This window comes from Ranitomeya variabilis, chromosome 2, assembly GCF_051348905.1.
Source record: "Ranitomeya variabilis isolate aRanVar5 chromosome 2, aRanVar5.hap1, whole genome shotgun sequence".
Lineage (NCBI taxonomy): Eukaryota > Metazoa > Chordata > Amphibia > Anura > Dendrobatidae > Ranitomeya > Ranitomeya variabilis.
Window position 1 is genome coordinate 228,152,276 of NC_135233.1, and position 23,318 is coordinate 228,175,593.

The 23,318-nt window shown below is 43.9% G+C and overlaps 1 protein-coding gene across 2 annotated transcripts in view; it reads right to left on the bottom strand.

Moving 5' to 3' along the window:
* The window catches only part of COL27A1 (collagen type XXVII alpha 1 chain), a 477,424-nt gene that overhangs the window by 12,294 nt on the left and 441,812 nt on the right, over nucleotides 1-23,318 (bottom strand). For both annotated transcript variants that reach the window (XM_077283906.1, XM_077283905.1), the window contains exons 53-60: nucleotides 22,816-22,851; nucleotides 18,208-18,225; nucleotides 17,937-17,972; nucleotides 15,550-15,576; nucleotides 11,094-11,147; nucleotides 8,648-8,816; nucleotides 8,460-8,569; nucleotides 5,029-5,244 (exon numbers count right to left, since the gene is read on the bottom strand). In XM_077283906.1, coding sequence (XP_077140021.1) covers nucleotides 5,029-5,244; nucleotides 8,460-8,569; nucleotides 8,648-8,816; nucleotides 11,094-11,147; nucleotides 15,550-15,576; nucleotides 17,937-17,972; nucleotides 18,208-18,225; nucleotides 22,816-22,851 — 666 coding nt within the window. The remainder of the gene's footprint in view (nucleotides 1-5,028; nucleotides 5,245-8,459; nucleotides 8,570-8,647; nucleotides 8,817-11,093; nucleotides 11,148-15,549; nucleotides 15,577-17,936; nucleotides 17,973-18,207; nucleotides 18,226-22,815; nucleotides 22,852-23,318) is intronic.

Below are 23,318 nucleotides of genomic sequence, written 5' to 3' on the forward strand. Positions count from 1 at the left end.
AATTGACTTATTCCAGTTTATCGTCAACCCCGATAAAGAGCCAAATCTCTCAATAAGCCGAATGGCATTTCCCAACGAAGCAATTGGATCACCCAAAAACAGCAGTATATTGTCCGCGTATAACGCTATCTTTTCTTCTATTGACCCATACTTGAACCCAGACACCTCAGCAGACTGTCGAATTTTGGCGGCCAACGGTTCCACAGCTAAAGCAAACAAAAGAGGGGAGAGTGGACACCCCTGTCTCGTCCCTCTATGTAACTTTATTGTGTGAGATAGCTCTCCATTCACCCTAATTCTAGCTTCTGGTTGGGCATACAGCAGCTGAATCCAAGATACAAACTGTGAACCAAAGCCTAAACAGTGTAAGACCTGCCACAAATATCCCCATTCTACACTGTCAAATGCCTTATGGGCATCTAAGGATGCGATAACTCTCTGACCATAGCTGTCGGCCCTCAGCTGTACATTCATAAAAAGCCTTCTCAGATTAACTGCCGTAGATCTGTCGGGCATAAAGCCAGATTGATCTGAATGTACCAGCTTGGAGATAACACCCGTTAGTCGGGTCGCCAACACCCTAGCCAGAAGCTTGACATCCATTTTGAGCAAAGAAATTGGGCGGGATGACTCAGGTTGCCGTAAATCTTTATCCTCCTTCGGAATTATCACTATTATGGCTTCTCTCATGGAAGCTGCCTAAGTCCCTCTACTCTTAGCCTCCTCCAAAACCACTCTTAATCTAGGCACTAACACTTCCTCCATACTGCAGATCATCTCTAAATCATTAAGATTTTGAGGCTGTCACTTGGCAACTCGGAGCTTCAGCTCCCTCCATAAATTTTCTATGGGATTAAGGTCTGGAGACTGGCTAGGCCACTCAATGACCTTAATGTGCTTCTTTCTGAGCCACTCCTTTGTTGCCTTGGCTGTATGTTTTGGGTCATTGTCTTGCTGGAAGACCCAGCCACGACCCATTTTTTATGTCCTGGAGGAGGGAAGGAGGTTGTCACTCAGGATTTTATGGTACATGGCTCCATCCATTCTCTAAGCAGAGAAACACCCTCAAAACCTAATGTTTCCATCTCCATGCTTGACAGTGGGGACGGTGTTCTTTGGGTCATAGGCAGCATTCCTCTCCATCCAAATACGGCGAGTTGAGTTAATGCCAAAGACCTCAATTTTTGTCTCATCTGATCACAGCACCTTCTCCCAATCACTCACAGAAACATCCAGGTGTTCATTGGCAAACTTCAGTCGGGCCTGCACATGTACCTTCTTGAGCAGGGCGACCTTGCGGGCATTGCAGAATTTTAAACCTTTACGGCGTAATGTGTTACCAATGGTTTTATTGGCGACTGTTTCCAGCTGCCTTGAAATCATTAACAAGTTCCCCCGTGTCGTTTTAGGCTGATCTCTCACCTTCCTCATGATCAAGGATACCCCACGAGGTCAGATTTTGCATGGTGCCCCAGATCGATGTCGATTGACAATCATTTTGTATTTCTTCCATTTTCTTACTATTGCACCATCAGTTGCCTCCTTCTCATCCAGCGTCTTACTTATGGTTTTGGAGCCCATTCCAGCTTTGTGCAGGTCTATGATCTTGTCCCTGACATCCTTTTAAAGCTCGATGGTCTTGCCCATGTTGTAGAGGGTAGCGTCTGACTAATTAATTGAGTGTGTGGACACGAGTCTTTTATAAAGGTGACTATGTAAAACAGCTGTCTTTAATGCAGGTAATGAGTTGACTAGAAGTGTCTAACTGGTCTGTAGGAGCCTGAACTCTTAAAGGGAGCCTGTCACCCCAAAATGGAAGTTGAGCTAAGCCCCCGATGTAACCTGAAAGATGAGAAAGAGGTTAGATTATACTCACCTGGGCGGGCGGTCCGATGGGCGTCGCGGTCCGGTCCGGGGCCTCCCATCTTCTTACGATGACGTCCTCTTCTGGTCTTCACACTGCGGCTCCAGCGCAGGTGTACTTTGTCCTGTTGAGGGCTAAGTACTGCAGTGCGCAGGCACCGGGAAAGGTCAGAGAGGCTCGGCGCCTGCGCACTGCAGTACTTTGCTCTGCCCTCAACAGGGCAAACAAAGTACGCCTGCGCCAGAGCTGCAGCGTGAAGACAAGAAGAGGACGTCATCCTATGAAGATGGGAGGCACCGGACCGCGACACCCATCGGACCGGACCGCAGCGGGAACGCCCCTGTGTGAGCATAATCTAACCTCTCTCTCATCTTTCAGGATACATCGGGGCTTATCAACAGCATTACAGAATGCTGTAGATAAGCCCTGATGCCGGTGGGCTTAGCTCAACTTCCATTTTGGGGGTGATAGGTTCCCTTTAATGGTTGGTAGGGGATCAAATACTTATTTATCACTGCAAAATGCAAATAAACTTATATAATTTATACAATGTGATTTTCTGGATTTTATTTTTGATTTTCTATCTAACAATGTTAAAATTAACCTACCCTTAAAATTATAGACTGTTCATGTCTTCGTCAGTGGGCAAACTGACAAAATCAGCAAGGGATCAAATACTTATTTCCTCCACTATATGAGGAGGAGTCAGGCAGGAATCTTTCTCATAACACCATGTGCACACAGAGTGTTTTGTTGAAATGGTGAAGAATGATGAGCTTTCTAGTGGAGACAGCTTTAGGAAACACTGCTTCTTTGGTGGAGTTTTTAGTTTACTGCTTTGTATTTCACTATTTTGGAAGTGGTTTTTTTTTCTTGTAGCATTTTTGGCAGCCTTTTGACTAAAGAGAACCTAGTTTGAAGTGGTTCCTGATAGAATCTGCTCCAAAAAAGTGATGTACTGTCCTTTTTCCACATCAGACATTTTGCAAAACATGAAGCGGGAAAAAAACATTCAACAGACTGAACATAAACGCAAGGTAGTTTTACAATACAAATTAATAGACAAGAGTCTTTCAAGCGTTTGAATGATTTTTATCCCTCCCTCCCCCATTTTTTTTTCTTTTTATGCAAACCTGCTTTAAAAAAAAAACAAAACAAAAAAAAAACCTCATCAAAAGACAGTGCATAGGGCAATTAGCATCTTTAATGAGGTTATTGTCTTCTTTTAAACATGTTGACCTGATGCACCAAAGCGATAAGGTGCTTGTTTGATGATCAGCAGTTGTTTAACAGGCTGTTTACACAGGTTGACCTTAAGGCCCCGTCTCACATAGCGAGATCGCTAGCGAGATCGCTGCTGAGTCACAAGTTTTGTGACGCAACAGCGACCTCCATAGCGATCTCGCTATGTGTGACACGTACCAGCGATCAGGCCCCTGCTGCGAGATCGCTGGTTGTGTCGGAATGGCCTGGACCTTTTTTTGGTCGTTGAGGCCCCGCTGACATTGCTGAATCGGTGTGTGTGACACCGATCCAGCGATGTCTTCACTGGTAACCAGGGTAAACATCGGGTTACTAAGCGCAGGGCCGCGCTTAGTAACCCGATGTTTACCCTGGTTACCAGCGTAAAAGTAAAAAAAAACAAACACTACATACTCGCCTTCTGATGTCCGTCAGGTCCCTTGCCGTCTGCTTCCTGCTCTCACTGACTGCCGGCCGTACAGTGAGAAGTGAGAGCACAGCGGTGACGTCACTGCTGCGCTCTGCTCTCAGTGTACGGCGGCTCAGTCAGAGCAGGAAGCAGACGGCAAGGGACCTGGACACCGAAAGGCGAGTATGTAGTGTTTGTTTTTTTTGGTAACCAGGGTAAACATCGGGTTACTAAGCGCGGCCCTGCGCTTAGTAACCCGATGTTTACCCTGGTTACCCGGGTGCTGCAGGGGGACTTCGGCATCGTTGAAGACAGTTTCAACGATGCCGAACTCGTTCCCCTGATCGTTGGTCGCTGGGGAGAGCGGTCTGTGTGACAGCTCCCCAGCGACCACACAGCGACTTACCAACGATCACGGCCAGGTCATATCGCTGGTCGTGATCGTTGGTAAATCGCTAAGTGAGACGGGGCCTTTACACTGAAGGATCTGTAATAGATGGTTTATTTGAGTTTTCCCCGAGCATGCTCGAGTGGTCTCCAAGTATTTTGACATGCTGGGAGATTAGTTTATGTCCACGCAGCTGCATGCTTTTTGGCTGTTAGACAGCTTGAATACATGTAGGGGTTGCCTGTTTGTTAGGCTACTTTCACACTTCCGTCTTCTGGGCTCCGTCGCAATCCATCGTTATGGGCAAAAAACGGATCCTGCAAATATGCTTGCAGGATGCGTTTTTTGCCCATAGACTTGTATTAGCGATGGATCGTGACGGATGGGCACACGTCGCATCCGTCGTGCGACGGATCCGTCGTGTTTTGGTGGACGCGATGCACAAAAAAAGTTCAATGTAACGTTTTTTTGTGCGACGTGTCCGCCATTTCTGATCGCGCATGTGCGGCCGGAACTCCACCCCCTCCTCCCCGCTCATCACAATGGGCAGCGGATGCGTTGTAAAACTGCATCCGCTGCCCGCGTTGTGCTATATTTAGCACAACGTCCGTCGGTACGTCGGGCCGATGGAAGTGTGAAAGTAGCCTTAGGGAATCCCCACATGTATTCAAGCTATCTAGCAGATGCAAATCATGCAGCTACATTGACATAAACTAAATCTCCTAGCACGCTGAAATACTTGGAGACCACCCAGCATGCTCGGGAAATCCTGAGTAACAAGTTTACTCGCTCATCACTATTTATTGGGCATAGGCTGCCATTGTTCTCGGTAGCACAAGTAATCTTTACACAGAATGATGAGCTGCCAAGAACAATGATATTTGTGCAGCCCAATAGATAATTTCATCCAATAAGTGAGTATTTTGCTCACTCTCGAGTCCGTTTTACACTATATGATTATCGAGAAATTGGCTTTTGTGCAGTGTAAATGGTTCTTAAGTTTATATAGGATGTAACTAATGAATTTGTATTTTATTTCAACCTTAAAACTATGATGTGATAATTTGAGAAAAGATACTAAGAAACTTGATAACCATACTGAGTACTAGTCGTCTGGAGTTTTACCTTGCAGTCATCCACAGTAACCTCTGGCTGATATTGGCCTCCTGCCTCAAATATCTGTCCATTCCAGGCCTTGAATCGCACAGAATTCTGGGATAGTTTGTCTGTTGCGGTACCCCAAACAGGGGCATTCAGGCAGTGGACAGTTATATGCTGTATGGCTTCCGAACTCAAGAGGTGGAGAAAATTCATCTGAACTCGGCCAGTTTCAAACACCAACTGCAAGAAAAAGGACAGAGGCTTTAGACAACTCAACAAGATAAAAGATTAAAAATATGTCTTTACACTTTATAGGCACATAATTAACCCCTTCCCACCACAGCCCTTTTTCGTTTTTGCGTTTTCGTTTTTTTGCTCCCCTCCTTCCCAGAGCCATAACTTTTTTATTTTTCCGTCAATATGGCCATGTGAGGGCTTATTTTTTGCAGGACGAGTTGTACTTTTGAACGACACCATTGGTTTTACCATGTCTTGTACTAGAAAACGGGAAAAAAATTCCAAGTGCAGTGAAATTGCAAAAAAAGTGCAATCCCACACTTGTTTTTTGATTGGCTTTTTTTGCTAGCTTCACTAAATGCTAAAACTGACCTGCGATTATGATTCTCCAGGTCATTACGAGTTTATAGATACCAAACATGTCTAGGTTATTTTTTATCTAAGTGGTGAAAAAAATTTCAAAACTTTGCTAAAAAAAAAACAAAAAAAACCCGCCATTTTCGATACCCGTAGGGTCTCCATTTTTCATGATCTGGGGTCGGGTGAGGGCTTATTTTTTGCGTGCCGAGCTGACGTTTTTAATGATACCACTTTTGTGCAGATATGCTCTTTTGATCGCCCGTTATTGCATTTTAATGCAATGTCGCAGAGACCAAAACAACGTAATTCTGGCGTTTTCGTTTTCTCGCTACGCTGTTTAGCGATCAGGTTAATGCTTTTTTTTTATTGATCGGACGATTCTGAACGCAGCAATACCAAATATGTGTAGGTTTGATTTTTTTTTATTGTTTTATTTTGGATGGAGCTAAAGGGGGGTGATTAAAACTTTTATATTTATTTTATTTTTTTCATATTTTTAAAAACATTTTTTTTTTTTTTTACTTTTTCCATGCTTTAATAGCCTCCATGGGAGACTAGAAGCTGGCACCACTCGATCGGCTCTACTACATAGCAGCGATCATCAGATCGCTGCTATGCAGAAGAAATGCAGGCTTGCTATGAGCGCCGACCACAGGGGGGCGCTCACAGCAGGCCGGCATCAGTAACCATAGAGGTCTCAAGGACCTCTATGGTTACCATCCTGATGCATCGCCGACCCCCGATCATGTGACGGGGGTCGGCGATGAGGTCATTTCCGGTTAAATGCCACTGTCAGCGTTTGACAGCGGCATTTAACTGGTTAATAGCGGCGGGTGAATCGCGATTTCACCCGCCGCTATTGTGCGCACATGTCAGCTGTACAAAACAGCTGACATGTCGCGACTTTGATGTGGGCTCAGCATAAGTACATGTGGAGGTTGCCTGATTGCTAGGGAACCCCCACATGTAATCAAGCTGGCTAACAGATGTAAATCATTCAGCTGCGGCGCTGAAAACTAAATCTCCGAGTACTTACAAATACTCGGAGGACACCCGAGCGTGCTCGGGAAATCTCGAGTACCGAGTATACTCGCTCACTACCAAGGATATTTGACAACTTCTTCCAAATGGCTCATCTCTTTAATGATGCTTACTATATCTATGCAGGGGATTTGGAGCTCTGACTGCACTAAAGATATAGTAAGAAATTAGCACAGAATTTTGGATCTAAAACAAAATGATGATAAAAAGATGGAGATTAATTTTAAGGTGAGATAAATCCATACAAATGTACAACATTTATTTTCATCAGAAGATCCTTCAAGACAGTGTAGATAATGGTTGGGCAGGATTCACATATCTGGTTTTTTTCTTAGGCTACTTTCACACTTACTTTCGTTGCAGCGCACCGACGCTAGCTGTGGAAGCGCCGCACAACGGGGGCAGCGGATGCTGTTTTTCCACGCATCCGCTGCCCCATTGTGAGGTGCGGGGAGGCGGGGGCGGAGTTTCGGCCACGCATGCGTGGTCGGAATTGCTGCACACAACGCACAAAAAAAGTTACATGTAACTTTTTTTGTGCCGACGGTCCGACGCAACCGTCGCACGACGGTTGCGACGTGTGGCATTGCGTCGCACTGCGTCGCTAATGCTAGTCTATGGAGAAAAAGCGCATCCTGCAAGCACTTTTGCAGGATGCGTTTTTTCTGCAAAACGACGCATAGCGACGTGCAGTGCACGACGCTAGTGTGAAAGTAGCCTTATGAGCAAAAATATGGTTTCAGTGTGGTGAAACAGATTTGTACCTGTTTTTGGTTTGTGTCCATTTTTTACCATCTGCGTGTTATCCCTTTTACTTGTATGTAAAACAATTAAAAAAGCAAAAAAACAGAGAGGCTTCTCAAGCTTCTCCTAGCAACTCAGATGACAGTTTTTTTTTTCCAGAACCTTTCATGTGATTTGGCAAATTAGAGCAAAGTAAGACATGTTTTAGTTGTTTATATGTGGACCATTCATCCACAAAAAACTCCCAAAACCAGGGGCCATAGAATAATGTCAGTATGCTGACAGCTCAGGTATGTAAAAACTGGACATGTGAATGAGGTCTTGTGTCAGAAAGAGCTCACAGATTTCACCATTAATTCATTCTGCAGACAGAAGAGGCCCCTGTGCAAGAGAAGTATACGGGCTCTTGTCAATCCTACTTTGGAGGTGAAAGTGTGCCCAATTACCTTTTGGGCCCCTGAGCGGCTGCAAGATATGTCTGTCACTGGTATACAGAGGTTGTGAAAGCTAAACTGTCCTAAATGATTTTTCGCCACGAATATATGTGTTTACAGAGAATCTGTCACCAGGTCTTTGCTGCCATAGCTAAAAACAATATAAAGTAGGAACAGACCTTAATTCCAGGGCTTTGTTACTCACCAGGCTCTTGAAAACTGTTTTATCAAAAACTACAGCATCTGCTGCAGGTTTGCTAGTTTTCTCAGTGATGAGCTGGTGCTCTTATGCCCTTGATATTCATGAGCTCTAGCTATCTGTGCCCCACACCATAAAATGACAGCTTTCTTTGTATGCACAGTGTAGATAGTAGGCTGTCAATCAATAGCAGGTTGTGGGGTTAGACAGCTCATCATTGAGAGTACTAGCAGAGCTGCAGCAGATAAAACCGTTCTATTGCTAACACTACAGCAAGAAGCCCAGTTAAGTGACCAGGTGCAGGAACTGGGGTCTAGGCCATTATTATATACTGACTTCACATTGGAAAGCATAAACCTGGTGACATTCTCTGAGTAAAAGAAAATGTCCTGACTGTGTCCATACGCTGTAGGTTCTATACTTATCTACCATAGATTTACCTTGGATGCAGTGACAGGCCTGAGACACGTCTGACCGCCTTGTGTAAAATTGCAGGTGACTTCAATGGTGTCAGAAGAGCAGCCAACATTGGGATCAATCCAATAAGTGCCTGCAAAATAATTCCAAGTTCCTGAGGGGGTGTTTGGGTCCCTATAGAGAGGTAAAAGTAAAGGGATGATCTGCTTACCATCTCCCATCTTCTGTTGGCAATTCATCAGATCTCTGCAGATTCGGGCAGGGTTGTCTTTAGTGCCCAGCGGGTTTTTTATACTATGGATGAGGCTACTGAGGTAGTGTAGGGTCTTGAAAATTTCTCCTCCATGGTCCACAAACACAAAGTCTGTATTCCTATAGGACTGCACATACAAAAAAAATTGAAAAAAGAAGGTTTTTGCTGAAGGTTGTAGCTCAGTTTACTCTTAGATCAGATTAAGGACAGAACTAGTGTTATAAATTCCACTATATAGGTATTATTGCTCAAGGAAATTCCACCCTAAAGACCTTGTATCGTCTTCTTCTGTCAAGTTATAAAAAAAACAAAAACGTTCTTCATCCCGTGAGGTACACACTAAAGAAATCACTTCCATTACAGCGGTCGTGGCGGGGCAATGATCATTTCCAGACATCTGAATAGAAGATCAGTCTGCATCAATATTGAAATGGATGAATTTCATATTCAGGATTCTGGGGTGTACTCGCCATACTAACCACAGTATTAACCCCTTAGTGACCGGGACAAATTTGTAAAATCTGACCAGTGTCAATTTATGTGGAAATAACTCTGGAACGCTTCAACATATCTCAGTCATTTTGAGATTTGTTTTTTTTCGTGACACATTGTACTTTATGCTAATGGTAAATTTATGTTAATATTTTCTGTATTTATTTATGAAAACATCAGAAATTTGTAAAAAAATTCTAAAAATTGGCAATTTTCAAACTTTGAATGATTACACCTATAATACATATAGTCACTAAATAACATTTACCTCATATCTGCTTTACATCAGTACCGATGTTAGAAGGTTTAAAATTGTAGCATCAATTTTTCGTGTTTTCAAGGAAATTTATAAAACTTATTTTTTGGGGACCTATTCAGTTTTTAAGTGACTTTGGTGGACCTATATGTCGCAAAATCCCCAAAAGTGATACCAATTAAAAAACTGCACCCCTCAACGTATTCAAAACTGCCTTCAGGTAGTTTATTAACCCTTCAGTTGCTTTTCTTGAATTAATAAAAAGTGCATGACAGTAAATCAAAATTTTATTTTTGCCATCTAAATGTTGCTAACTTTTGAACAGGCCACTATAGTCGGCAGACTCTAGGGCCATTATTTGGACTTGAATTGCCATAGCAAACATTAGGACCGTGTGATCTGAGAATGCCGATGGGGTTAAAGAGGGAGCCCACACACATCTAGATGCTGTAATCACTAATGACAGCAGCATCTAAGGGGTTAAAAAACTATGGTTGGTGCGAATACCAATCAAGGCTAATGCGGCAAGGTGTCAGCTATAGTGTATAGCTGAGAACTACTGAATTTTCACCCATCAGGTGATGCTATTGTCTGATTTGTGAGGTCAGTAAAAAGACGTACTGGTGGTCACTAGAGGGTTAAGACAGAAACTGATAGGACTGTTGACATTGTGTCAGGTGAGGAATTCATAAAATTTTTTATTTTATTAAAATTCCTTCCTAATGTCCCTAGACTGTTGCAGGCTTACCTGCCAAACCGGTATTGCTCCCCCAATCAGTCCGCTGTGTCTCCCAGCTGTCACATGACAAACATTGACTTTTGCAGCCAATCAGTGGCCACTGATCTGTACAGCCGTCTCTATTCTGTCAGAGCATAAGTCCAGTCCAATAGTACAGAGAAGGCATTGCATATATCACGTGACCTTGGGAGAGATCGGTGGAACGGCACCAGTCCAGGTGTGTGTGGTATGCAGTTTTTCCTTTTTTGTGTGGTAGCTATAAATGGTTTTTCTAGTGTTAAACAACCCCTTTAATGATATCCAACGTGATTCACAGTTTGACTCCTCAATACAACTATACTGGACCACACAACCAAACTCTTTTAAAGGGGTCCTCCACTCTAGACAATCCCTACTTATTAGGGAAGGGTCGCTGTACAAGGCGGCTCTGCTCACCCAGAAATCAGAGTTTCGATCTACAGTCTTGGTGGATTTGAAGGAAGAAATAGTGCTGTATTCAACATTGCTCTTTCTAACAAAATGGTGGAAACCAACAACAATGGATCCCATAACTAAATAGTCTGTCCTAATGATTTGTAAGGTTGTAAAACTCTGGCAGGGGTCCCCCATATATTGAGGACAGCAGGTCACATAGACTCTCCCTATTGAAATGAATAGGAGTTATGGAAAATGCCAAATGAAACCACCACACAGGCTCCATTCATTTAAAAGAAACGAGTGCATTTACACGAGCGGTCACCTTCATAGGCAGGACAAGATCCAGCCCAACACTGAAATCTCAGCAGTTGGATTTGGCAGATCAAGGTATTTTTCCCTATCCTGTTAAGGGCTCACAAACACTAAAAGGTGGAGAAACCACTTTTTAACATTTTAATTACGGTATTTTGTCAGCCAGCAAATAAGAAATGTGTAAGTACCGGTCCACTGGAGTCCATAAGGGCTTGGTAAGATTCACTAAAGTCTTCTGTCCTCTGAAAGAAGGAAAAAAGGAAAACCTTACAAAACTAATATACGGTAATACTACCCCACTCATGATGCCACCTCGCAGCCCAAGAAGAAATATGGAGACATGGATTTCATGTAGGTGATCCTCATGTAAGACCTTCTTAATTAGAATGGAAAGCTGCAGCACTGAGATGCCTAGTCATGGAGATATTGGCGCTCTTCCGCTCTTCCTGATGGACTGCCTCACTAATGTTGGGGGGGTACTTGTGATGTTACTACGCCAGAGTATCTGATATTGTGCGACAATGTCCTTCACCAAAGTTTACATGTGTATGAGTGTGAACATGTATAGGGCAGGGCTGTCTTTCGTGCCCGGCGGGTTTTATATACTTTGGATGAGGCTACTGAGGTAGTGTAGTTACTTGAAAATTTCTCCTCCATGGTTCACAAACAAAAAGTCAGTATTCCTATAGGACAGCACACACACAAAAAATCAAACTGAAAGTTTTTCCTGAAGGTTGTAGCTCAGTTTACTCTCAGATCAGATTAAGGACAGAACTAGTGTTATAAATTCCACTATATAGATATTACTGCTCAAGGAAAAGGAAGAAAAGAGTGCTTGGCCACCAGCAATTCGTACCATTAATATAGAGATGTCAAAAATGAATAATAGAGGTCCTTAATAGAGATGAGCAGACACCTGGATGTTCGTGTCCGGTGGGTTCGGCCGAACAGTTACAAAAAGTTCGGATTCGGGTACCAGAACATCCAGTGTTTGCTGCGCTGTGATGTAAATGACAGCGCAGCAAACACCGCTTCTGATCGGCGGTGAAATCATCCCCGCCGGTCAGAGAGCCGCGGTTCCCACGCTGTAAGAAGACATTGCTCCCATCATCCGACCTCAGCTGCCGCTAATAACAGCGAAAGCAGGAGCGGCGGATGGGAGTATTCATCAGCCGCTCCTGTGCTGTAAATACCGTATATATTCGAGTATAAGCCGACCAGAGTATAAGCCGAGACCCCTAATTTTGCCACAAAAAACTGGGAAAACTTATTGACTCGAGTATAAGCCTAGGGTGGGAAATGCAGCAGCTACTGGTAAATTTAAAAAATAGATACCTATAAAAGTAAAATTGGTTGAGACATCAGTAGATTAAATGTTTTTGAATATCCATATTGAATCAGGAGCCCCATATAATGCTCCATACAGTTCATGATGGGCCCCATAAGATGCTCCATACAAATACGGCCTATATAATGCTCCATACAGTTCATGATGGGCCCCATAAGATGCTCCATACAAAATACGCCCCATATAATGCTCCATAAAGTTCATGATGGGCCCCATAAGATGCTCTATATTAAAATATGCCCCATATAATGCTGCACAAAAGGTTAATGATGGCCCCTTAAGATGCTCCATAGAATATTATGCCCCATATAATGCTGCACAAAGGTTGATGGCCCCATAAGATGCTCCATAGATTATTCCCCATATAATGCTGCACAAACGTTGATGGCCCCATAAGATGCTCCATAGATTATGCCCCATATGCTGCTGCTGCGATGAAAACACACAAAAAAATGACATACTCACCTCTAGTCGCTCAGGCCCCCAACACTTGCGATATTCACCTGTTCCCGTTCCACCGCCGTGCCCGGCTCCGTCTTCCAGCTCTCTGACTGTTAGGCAGAGGGCGCGCACTAACCACGCCATCGTGCCCTCTGACCTGAAAGTCACAGCCAGAGGACGCGGAAAACGGAGGCCGGCGGTGGAATGGGGACAGGTGAATAACGTGCAATGCTCACCCACCCGGCGCGGTTCCTGCTTCTCCGTCGTCCCGGGCTGGCAGCTTGTTCCTGTGTTCAGCGGTCACTGGTACCGCTCATTAAAGTAATGAATATGCGCTCCAACCCTATGGGAGTGGAGTTGCGTCCATATTCATTACTTTAATGAGCGTTACCACGTGAACGCTGAACACAGGAAGAGCTGCGTCGCCCGGAGACCATCGCATCGGAGAAGCAGGGACCGCGTCGGGAGCAGGTATGATGTGATAGCCGCCGCACCCCCTCCCCTGCCGACCCTCTGGGAATTACTCGAGTATAAGCCGAGAGGGGCACTTTTAGCCTAAAAAAAATGGGCTGAAAATCTCAGCTTATACTCGAGTATATACGGTAATGAAAAAAAAAACCGGCATGGGTTCCCATATATTTTTGTTAACCAGCCAGGCAAAACTCACAGCTGGGGGCTGCAACCCTCAGCTGTCAGCTTCAGCAAGGCTAGTTATAAAGAATAGAGGGGTCCCCACGCTGTGTCTTTTAATTATTTAAATAAATAATAAAGAAAAAACAGCTTAGGGTCCCCCCCATTTTTTGACAACCAACCTTGCTAAAGCAGACAGCTGGGGGTTGGTATTCTCAGGCTGGTAAATAATAAAAAATACGGCTTCTTAATAACTAGCCTTGCTGAAGCTGACAGCTGAGGGTTGCAGCCCCCAGCTGTGAGTTTTGCTTGGCTGGTTATCAAAAATAGGGGGAACCCACGTCACGTTTTTAAAAATTATTTATTTACAGCGCAGGAGCAGCTGATAAATACTCCCATCCGCTGCTCCTGCTCTCGCTGTTATTAGTGGCAGCAGGTTTCGGATGATGGGAGCAGTAGTCCCATCAGCTGATACCAATGACCGGAGGTAAACTTTATACCTCCAATCACAACTGAGCGCTCACGCTGTCTTTGGGCAGCGTGGGAACTGCGGCTCTCTGACCGGCTGAGAGGATTTCATTGCCGATCAGAAGCGGTGTTGGCTGTGCTGTCATGCACATGACAGCGCGACAAACACCCGGTGTTCGGGCAGCCGAACCCGAACAGTAAAGGTACCTTCACACTGAGCGACTTTACAACGAGAACGACAGCGATCCGTGACGTTGCAGCATCCTGGATAGCGATCTTGTTGTGTTTGACACGCAGCAGCGATCTGGATCCTGCTGTGATATCGCTGGTCGGAGCTAGAAGTCCAGAACTTTATTTGGTCGTCAGATCGGTGTGTGTCGTCGTGTTTGACAGCAAAAGCAACGATGCCTGCAATGTTTTACAATGGTAACCAGGGTAAACATCAGGTTACTAAGCGCAGGGCCGCGCTTAGTAACCCGATATTTACCCTGGTTACCATTGTAAAAGTAAAAAAAAACCAGTACATACTCACCTTCTGATGTCTGTCACGTCCCCCGGCGTCCACAGGGTTAAACTGCTTTCGGCAGGAGCGCTGCTAAATGCACGCGCTGCTGCCGAGAGCTTCCTGCACTGACTGTCAGTGCCGGCTGTAAAGCAGAGCACAGCGGTGACGTCACCGCTGTTACTGCCGGGTGCCGGCGCTGATACATTCAGTGCAGGGAAGCTCTCGGCAGCAGCGCATGCATTTAGCAGCGCTCCTGCCGAAAGCAGTTTAACCCTGTGGACGCCGGGGGACGTGACAGACATCAGAAGGTGAGTATCTACTGTTTTTTTTTTTTTATTTTTACAATGGTAACCAGGGTAAATATCGGATTACTAAGCGCGGCCCTACGCTTAGTAACCCGATGTTTACCCTGGTTACCCGGGTGCTGCAGGGGGACTTCGGCATCGTTGACGACAGTTTCAACGATGCCGAAGTCGTTCCCCTGATTGTTGGTCGCTGGAGAGAGCTGTCTGTGTGACAGCTCCCCAGCGACCTAAACAGCGACGCTGCAGCGATCGGCTCGTTGTCTATATCGCTGCAGCGTCGCTGAGTGTGACGGTACCTTAACATGGACATCCTGGTGAAGTCTGTGATCGGTGTCTTTGCCCTAACAGTAGGTGTTTGGTATGAACGCCGAACTTTACTGTTCAGGTTCACCCATCTCTAGTCATTAACAATGTACCTACTACAACCCCCTCTATCTCCTGGGTTAGGCTACATTACACATGTCTTTAATGATTCAATTTGTTATATCACCAGGTTTTTGTAACTTCAGCTAAGAGCAGCATAAAGTAGAAAAAGAGACCATGATTCCAGTGATATGTCACTTAGTTTACTGGGTGCAGCAGTTGTGACAAAATCATAGTTCTTAGAAAGCTGTAGTGTGGGTTGGGGCAGCTTTCTCCGCTCTACTACATGATATATCTATGTACATCGTTTATTGACTATGAGCTGCTTAACACAGGAGGGTGCGTTGTAATTGGACTTGGCACAATGCAGCCAGTCCCAGCAGTGGTAATGCCCTAGTGATAAAACAGCACACCCTGATGAGTGACATCACTGAATTCAGTGTTTTAACCCTCCTACCTCATGATGTCCTCAGATTACATAGCAAAAACCTGCTGACAGATTCCCTTTAAAATGTAACAACCAAAATGTCCAGACACAATTGTGATTGTGGCCTTACTGTGCCTTTCCAAATTACATTACTTACAAATGAGTCCAAGAAAACAGGTGTTCCCTGAAAGAGAAGGAAATATATTATTGTTTATATCTATCTACCATCTCCAGGCATCACATTAGCCCATCTTCCCATAGGGTATTTTAGAGCACTAGAAAATTCATTGGGAATCTCAGATCATTGATCAGCATGAAAATCTATAATGATTCCAAGTCCTAACAATCCAAACTACATACATTAGATCTGATAGACCTGATGAGGATGGTGTATTTACTGTGAAGATCAATGTCTGAATAGATCTATAATCCTTTGTAAAATGTTCTCAGTCTAATATTAAAAAAGAGCATTTTAGGAGTCCAGCAGTAGCTGGGAACTGCCTCTAGTCCAAGCTGGACTATACAGCCATGAGAGTGTCATAGATGTCTTTGTGTACAGCACACTGGTTGGGCTCTAGTCTGTGTCTTCACTGCAATCCTTTGATGTTAAGTCTGAGGCCTCATTCACCTGGACTGCACCAATAATCATTACTAACCACTTGTACTTTTGAACCTCAATCACAGGTTACATTGTCCAGTCATATAATTTGTTCTAGGAATGTAATCTGCCCACAATCTTCCCAGTGACTTATCTAAGCCTGGAAGTGATGTGTATGTAGGCTGACTTAGACTTCGTGTCTCCTTTATGTATTCTTACTTCTCTCCACAGATTTAAATTTTTCAAATGCATTTCTATGGGACATTTATTACAGAGGACAGGTATTGTGCATGCATGACAATCGCCCCATTCACTTCTATGGGCCTGTCCCATAGAAGTCAATGTAGCAACAGTCACACATGCACATTGCTTCACTCTCCAAACAATCTTCTAAAAACAGTGTGTTGTCAGACAAGGCTATCCAGGGTTCAATCAAACACACCAATACAAGTCAGGATAAATATATAGATGGTTGTGGGGACCCTAAAATGTCCCTGTCCATCACACTACCTGACAGTGGAGGTTGACACCCTAGTATGTGCGATATAGCGCCCCCGCTCCAAGCGGTGTCCCTGGACACTCTACCAATCCCTATACTACAAAAAGGGGGTAAAAGACAAAAAAGCAAAAAAAAAGGTGTATATATACAAAATAGTGGAATAAAGGTACATACATACAAAATAAGTTCAATTAATATTCTCATCTATTGTACATAGCTGTATGGCCTTACATTAGTTTTATAATTATAGTAACAGGCATATACAACAGCTCTGCCCTAGAGGTAACCTCCATTCAATATACTGGCCCATTACGGTATTCCAATAAACCTATTTCTAGTTGGTGCTGGCTAATGCATGACTGGCTCTTCATATGTTTATATGTTGGTATTTGGAAAAGGGTGTATATAATTATATGCTGCTGCTAGCAAAACATAGGCCTTTACCATTTAAAATTAGGCTTATTGTGGCGTACCAGCTAAGCCAGGGGCTGGAGAAGGACTCTATTTTGTGACATTATGTAATGTATATATGGGTATTATCCAGCACCAACTAGAAATAGGCTTATTGGTATGCCATAATGGGCCTATACATTGAATGGATGTTACATCTAGGACAGAGCTGTTGTACATGCCCCTTACTATAATTATACTGATACACTGTCCCAAACATTTTTAAGGCCATATATCTATTTCCAATAGATGAGAATATTAATTTAACTTATTTTGCATATATGTACCTTTTTTTCCCCACTATTTTGTATATATACACTTTTTTGCTTTGTCTATGCTTTACCCCCTTTTTGTAGTATAGGGGGGTTGGTAGGGTGTCCAGGGACATCGATGTGGAGCAGAGGCGCCATGCCACACATACTAGGGTGTCAACCTCCGCTGTCAGGGTGATGGACAGGGACATTTTAGGGTCCCCACAACCAGCTATGTATTTATCCTATGTATTGGTGTATTTAACTAACCCTGGACAGCCTTGTCTGACTATACCTCTACACTATTTTTAGAAGATTGTTTGGAGTGTTGTACTTTTAATACATCAATAAAGGTTAAATCTTAGGGGTCTACTTGTTTTTAATATATTGAGGCCCTGTGGTCTATCATTTAATTTTGGTTCACACTGCTTCACTCTCACAGCAATCATGTACTTTTAATGGATTTAAAAGTAAAGTCCCTTTAATGGCCGGTGAGTTAGTTTTGACTTTGTTTAATATGTTCTATGACGGCGATGACATCCCTGGTGCCAATGTAACAAAGTTTTAACCCTACTAGTTACCAAATCAAGTCTATAGAATATGTTCTGTTCTGTCATTGAGTTTCTGCTGTTATGTATTACTGGTATTAATCTCCTCAAACCAGAACCAACTACTATAGTGACTTTTTGGCTATGATAATTTTACCAAATGAAGGTAGGATAAAATAATAGCTAGGTGTTTCTTACCGGCGGTCCAGGCTTTCCACGTGGACCAGGAGGACCCTACAAAGAGAGAACATTTTCACAAACCACTTTTATCATAGGAATGGCAAATGCTTATGTGCTCAGGGGTGTAGCAATAGGGGGTGAGAGGCAGCAACTACATCTAGGCCAGGGTAAGTCATGGTACTATAAATGCCAGTGGGGAGCTGAGGCCCAGGAACCCACATTACGCTTCTACATGTGCTGTGTGTATGGAGTCTCATTCAGCTATGAAAATCATTGCATCTGACCTTACCCGAGGCCCTGGTAGTCCCTAGAAAATAAAATAAAGAAAATGTTAGTAAACTGCATGTGAAATCCAGGCAAATGTGGGACAACATTAGTGATGAGCCAGTGTGCTCGTTACTCGAGATTTCCCGAGCATGTTCGGCTGATCTCCGAGTATTTGGATGTGCTTGGAGATTTAGTTTCTGTCGCCATAGCCGTTTGCGGCTGCTAGCCAGCCTGAGTACATGTGGGGGTTGCCTGTTTGTAAGGCAGTGGCATAACTACAAAGTTAGGGGCCCCAGTGTGAACTTTCAAATGGGGCCCCCCCATGCCAAAATATTTTCCACCCAAATTCACATTTTCCCTATTCATTTTGCACACTATAGCTTTGTAGCAATGTTGTATAGTCTGACCTTAGTGGTATAACTATCCGGTGCCCCATCCTGGTATATATTTGTCTCCCGTACTGCCGTTTTTCTGTAATATATTAACACAGTCTCATAAAGAGTAGGGCAAAAATGTCTGCTCACGAAATCTATATGCACATCCTCAATTTAGCGTATAGAGGTAATATACAATAAATTGCAAAGCATAAAAGATAAAAAAATGAATATTATTATTTTAAAAATAAAAGGTTATAAAATGATATTTAATCAAGCTTCAGGAACAAGAAAAGAGTACCAACAATCATGTGCACATAGAGTACTCAAACTCAAGTGAGATAGAAAAAGCCTTCATTAAAAATGATAAGTTATATATTAGATGGCAATAATTAATACCAATTCATAAATAAAGCTCTCATCTCGACAACTCCATGGAAGAAGCATTTTACGAAACGGCGCTGTCAGGTGAGTGCACGTGGCAGCTGGAACATTTGCACCCAGCACTTTATAGGTACTCTTTTCCATGTACCTTTATTTATTTAACTTGTTTTTGATGTATATTGACTCGCACAGGACTCTGGCAAAACTTTTCATTACAAAATGTACACTGGCCTGTTTTGTTTAGACATTTGTCACTTGATTTGATTATATCAACTTGGGATGTTACCAATTCACGATGAATGTTTACATTATGCACTTTACATTTTGTATTTATGAATTGGTATTAATTATTGCCATCTAATGTATAACTTATCATTTTTAAAGAAGGCTTTTTCTATCTCACTTGAATTTGAGTAATCTATGTGCACATGATTGTTGGTACTTACCTTGTGATTCCATGCTCCCGTACACTTTTCTTGTTCCTGAAGCTTGATAAAATATCATTTTGTAACCTTTTATTTCTTAAATAATAATGAAGATTCATTTTTTAATCTTTTATGCTTTGCAAGTTATCGTCTTAGCTCTATACGCTAAACTGAGGATGTGCATATAGATTTCGCTGTTCTGTAATGTATAAAATAAAATAAACCATTATACTCATCAGAGGCTTACATAGAAGTCATGGGGATCCATATAAGAAGTATAATGCATCTCCATAGTCCTCCATAAAATATTATGTGTGTTGTGGGCAGATGCGGCCCACCGCCAGACCACCTATCTGGCATTTGCCAGTATTTCCAGATGACCAGTCCGATGTTGATTGGAAAGGAGCGGCGGTCATTGAATGGAGCGGTGGTCTCTCGTGCGCTACTGCTCTCCCAATGTCTATGGGACTGAAGGACGTAACCAATTACTCTTCTCCATGGGTTGCCCTGTGTATGAGGACCCCTAGTCTAGAGATCAGTGGGAACCTTGCGATCCCACATATGTCACTGTGTGGAGGGGAGATAATGGTTACCATGGGCCCACCTTATTGAAACATCCAAGAGAGAATGAGTTACAATAATTTATCACCAGCCCAAGTGAGAAAGGTGGCGACGGTGGAAAAAGGAACCTAGAACTCATCACCTATCACAAGACCAGGGTCGGTTTTAGGCAAAATGGGGCCCCAAATGCTAACATATTGCACATCACACAGAAGCATTTCTGTTGTATTTACGCGCGCTGTGTTCAGGCCGCTAAACGAGTTTGATCGACAACACTGAAGTCGTTTGCTTGTTTCCCGGCCTCTTTACACCAACTGAGAAAGAATGACTGGGACAGAACAATCACAATTAGATCAGTCTGTCCCCATACAGTATCATGTTATCAGAAGCATATCAACAGTTTACACCGGCGATGTGCTGCTGAGAACAATGATTTTTGTTCCCGCATAAACAATCACTCGATGAATATGCAGCATTTTGCTTGTTTAGTATAATACACCCCATAGTCCTCCATATATTATAATGTGCACCACAGTCCTCCTTATTGTAAAATGCACACCGCATAGTCCTCCATCTACTATATAATTGTCTAAGGGTCACTTCCGTCTTTCTGTCTGTCTTTCTGTCTGTAACAGAAATCCCAAGTTGCTGATTGGTCGTGGCTGTTTTGCTGCGACCAATCAGCGACGGGCACAGTCCGGTGGCAAAATGGACGCTCCTTACTCCCCGCAGTCAGTGCCTGCTCCATACTCCCCTCCAGTCAGCGCTCACACAGGGTTAATGGCAGCGGTAACGGACCGGGTTATGCCGCGGTGTAACGCACTCCGTTAACTCTGATATTAACCCTGTGTGACCAACTTTTTACTATTGATGCTGCCTATACAGCATCAATAGTAAATAGATCTAATGTTAAAAATAATTAAAAAAATAAAAAATCATTATATACTCACCTTCCGGATCCAGCCCAGGCCTTTCCCGCTCCCCGCGACACTCCGGTGACCGGTCCATGCATTGCGGTCTTGGGACCGGAGCATCGGTAAACGTCTCGGCTAGATCCCGGGGGCCGACGGAAGGTGAGTATATAACTTTTGTATTTTAATTCTTTTTTTAAACAGAGATATGGTGCCCACATTACTATATACTACGTGGGCTGTGTTAGATACTGCGTGGGCTGTGTTATATACTACATCTCTGTGCTATATACTACGTGGCTGGGCAATATACTATGTGGCTGGGCAATATACTACGTGGCTGGGCAATATACTACGTGTCTGTGCTATTTACTACGTGGCCTGTGCTATATACTACGTGGGCTGTGCTATATACTACGTGGCTGTGTTATATACTATGCGGCTGTGCTATATACTACGTGGCTGTGCTATATACTACGTGGCTGTGCTATATACTACGTCGCTGGGCAATATACTACGTCGCTGGGCAATATACTACGTGGCCTGTGCTATATACAGTACTACGTGGCCTGTGCTATATACTACGTGGCCTGTGCTATATACTACGTGGCCTTTGCTATATACTACGTGGGCTGTGCTATATACTACGTGGGCTGTGCTATATACTACGTGGGCTGTGCTATATGCTACGTGGCTGTGCTATACACTACATGGGCTGTTATATACTACGTGGCTGTGCTATATACTACGTGTCTGTGCTATATACTACGTGGCTGGGCAATATAGTACGTGGGCTGTGCTATTTACTACGTGGGCTGTGCTATATACTACGTGGGCTGTACTATATTTCTCTGCTGTATCATGAATCGTGGCATGTGTTAAAGAGGGGGGCCCACAGAGACTCTTTCGCCCGGGGCCCTCAAAAACCTGGAGCCGGCCCTGGCTTCACTGATTGGTCACGCCCGGCCGCGAACAATCAGCGACAGGCGCAGTCCGCCCGCGAATTGGCACGGAATTTGAACCACGCTAATTGGTCGCGGCCGGCCGAATCCTGTGTATAAATTGCATTATTCTGAAAACTTCATAAATAAACTATATACATATTCTAGAATACCCGATGCATTAGAATTGGGCCACCATCTAGTATAATATAATGTGCCCCATAGTCCTCCATCTATATATATAATTGTCTAAGGGTTTTTCCGTCTGTCTGTCTGTCTGTCCTGGAAATCCCGCGTCTCTGATGGCGGCCTCGACCAATCAGCGACGGGCACAGTATCGACGTATATGTCATAATGGTTGCCATGGCGACGATGATGTCATAAAGGTTGCCTCGACCAATCAGCGACGGGCACAGTCTGCCGCGAATTTTGGAATCATCATTGTCCATATACTATGGGGACATGCATATTCTAGAATACCCGATGCGTTAGAATCGGGCCACAGTCTAGTATAGTATAATACACTCCCCATGGTCCTCAATATAGTATAATACGCTCTCTCCTCAGTCATTGCTTTGAACTGTACTGGCGTCTACGCCGATATAGTTCAATGTAGCGGCGGGGGGAGTTGGCGCTGGCGGCAGGCGGGCCCCCTCACCCACGGGCCCATAGTGGCTGCGTGATGTGCCGATATTAGCGGCATGCCACTGACTGGTGGAGCGGGGGCCCTAGGCAGCTGCCTGCTGCTAACGCTGGCCCTGCATGCATCTGACCCACTGGGCCCCTGACCCGCCAGGCCCGGTCGCAGTGCCGACTGCTGCGACTGTGGTAGTTACACCCCTGCCCACATGTATTCAAGCCATCTAGCAGCCGCAAATCATGCAGCTACGGAGACAGTAACTAAAATCTCCGAGCACATCTAAATACTCTGAGATCACCCGAGCATGCTCAGGAAATCTTGAGTAACGAGTATACTCACTCATCACTAGACAACAAGCACCTGATGTTTAGGACCACAAATAAAATGCACTCACTGTATCCCCTTGTGTTCCTTTGTCTCCTGTTGGGCCCTACAATAAAGAATAAAAGATGAGTGAATGGTGGGAGGACACGGTATCCGTCATTTTCAGGTGATCCAGACACCTGCTATAGTCATCAGGGCTCTGTACTCCATGGGTTTCTGCCAGAACTGGTGATAATGGAGTGTGTGCAGGGGGATTACTGCTGGTGACAGATACAATACACACAAAATGCTCTCACCAGGCACAACATAAGAGTAGACAAGAGCATAGAGTTGTGTATTCATGTGGATTATTATATGTTACTTTTTGTTTCTACTTTTTCAAGGCAAGAATTTTCCAGCTGAAAGTGGACAACCTAATGTATACAGAGTTGCAGACATAGAAAACAAACCACAAACCGGTTTTATTGTACAGGCCGGATTTCTAGGTTAATATGCGTGGTGACATTACAAATGGGACAGACGCGGTATTTACCAGGTCATATGATTAAAGTTTTATGTGTGCCTCTAGCTAAA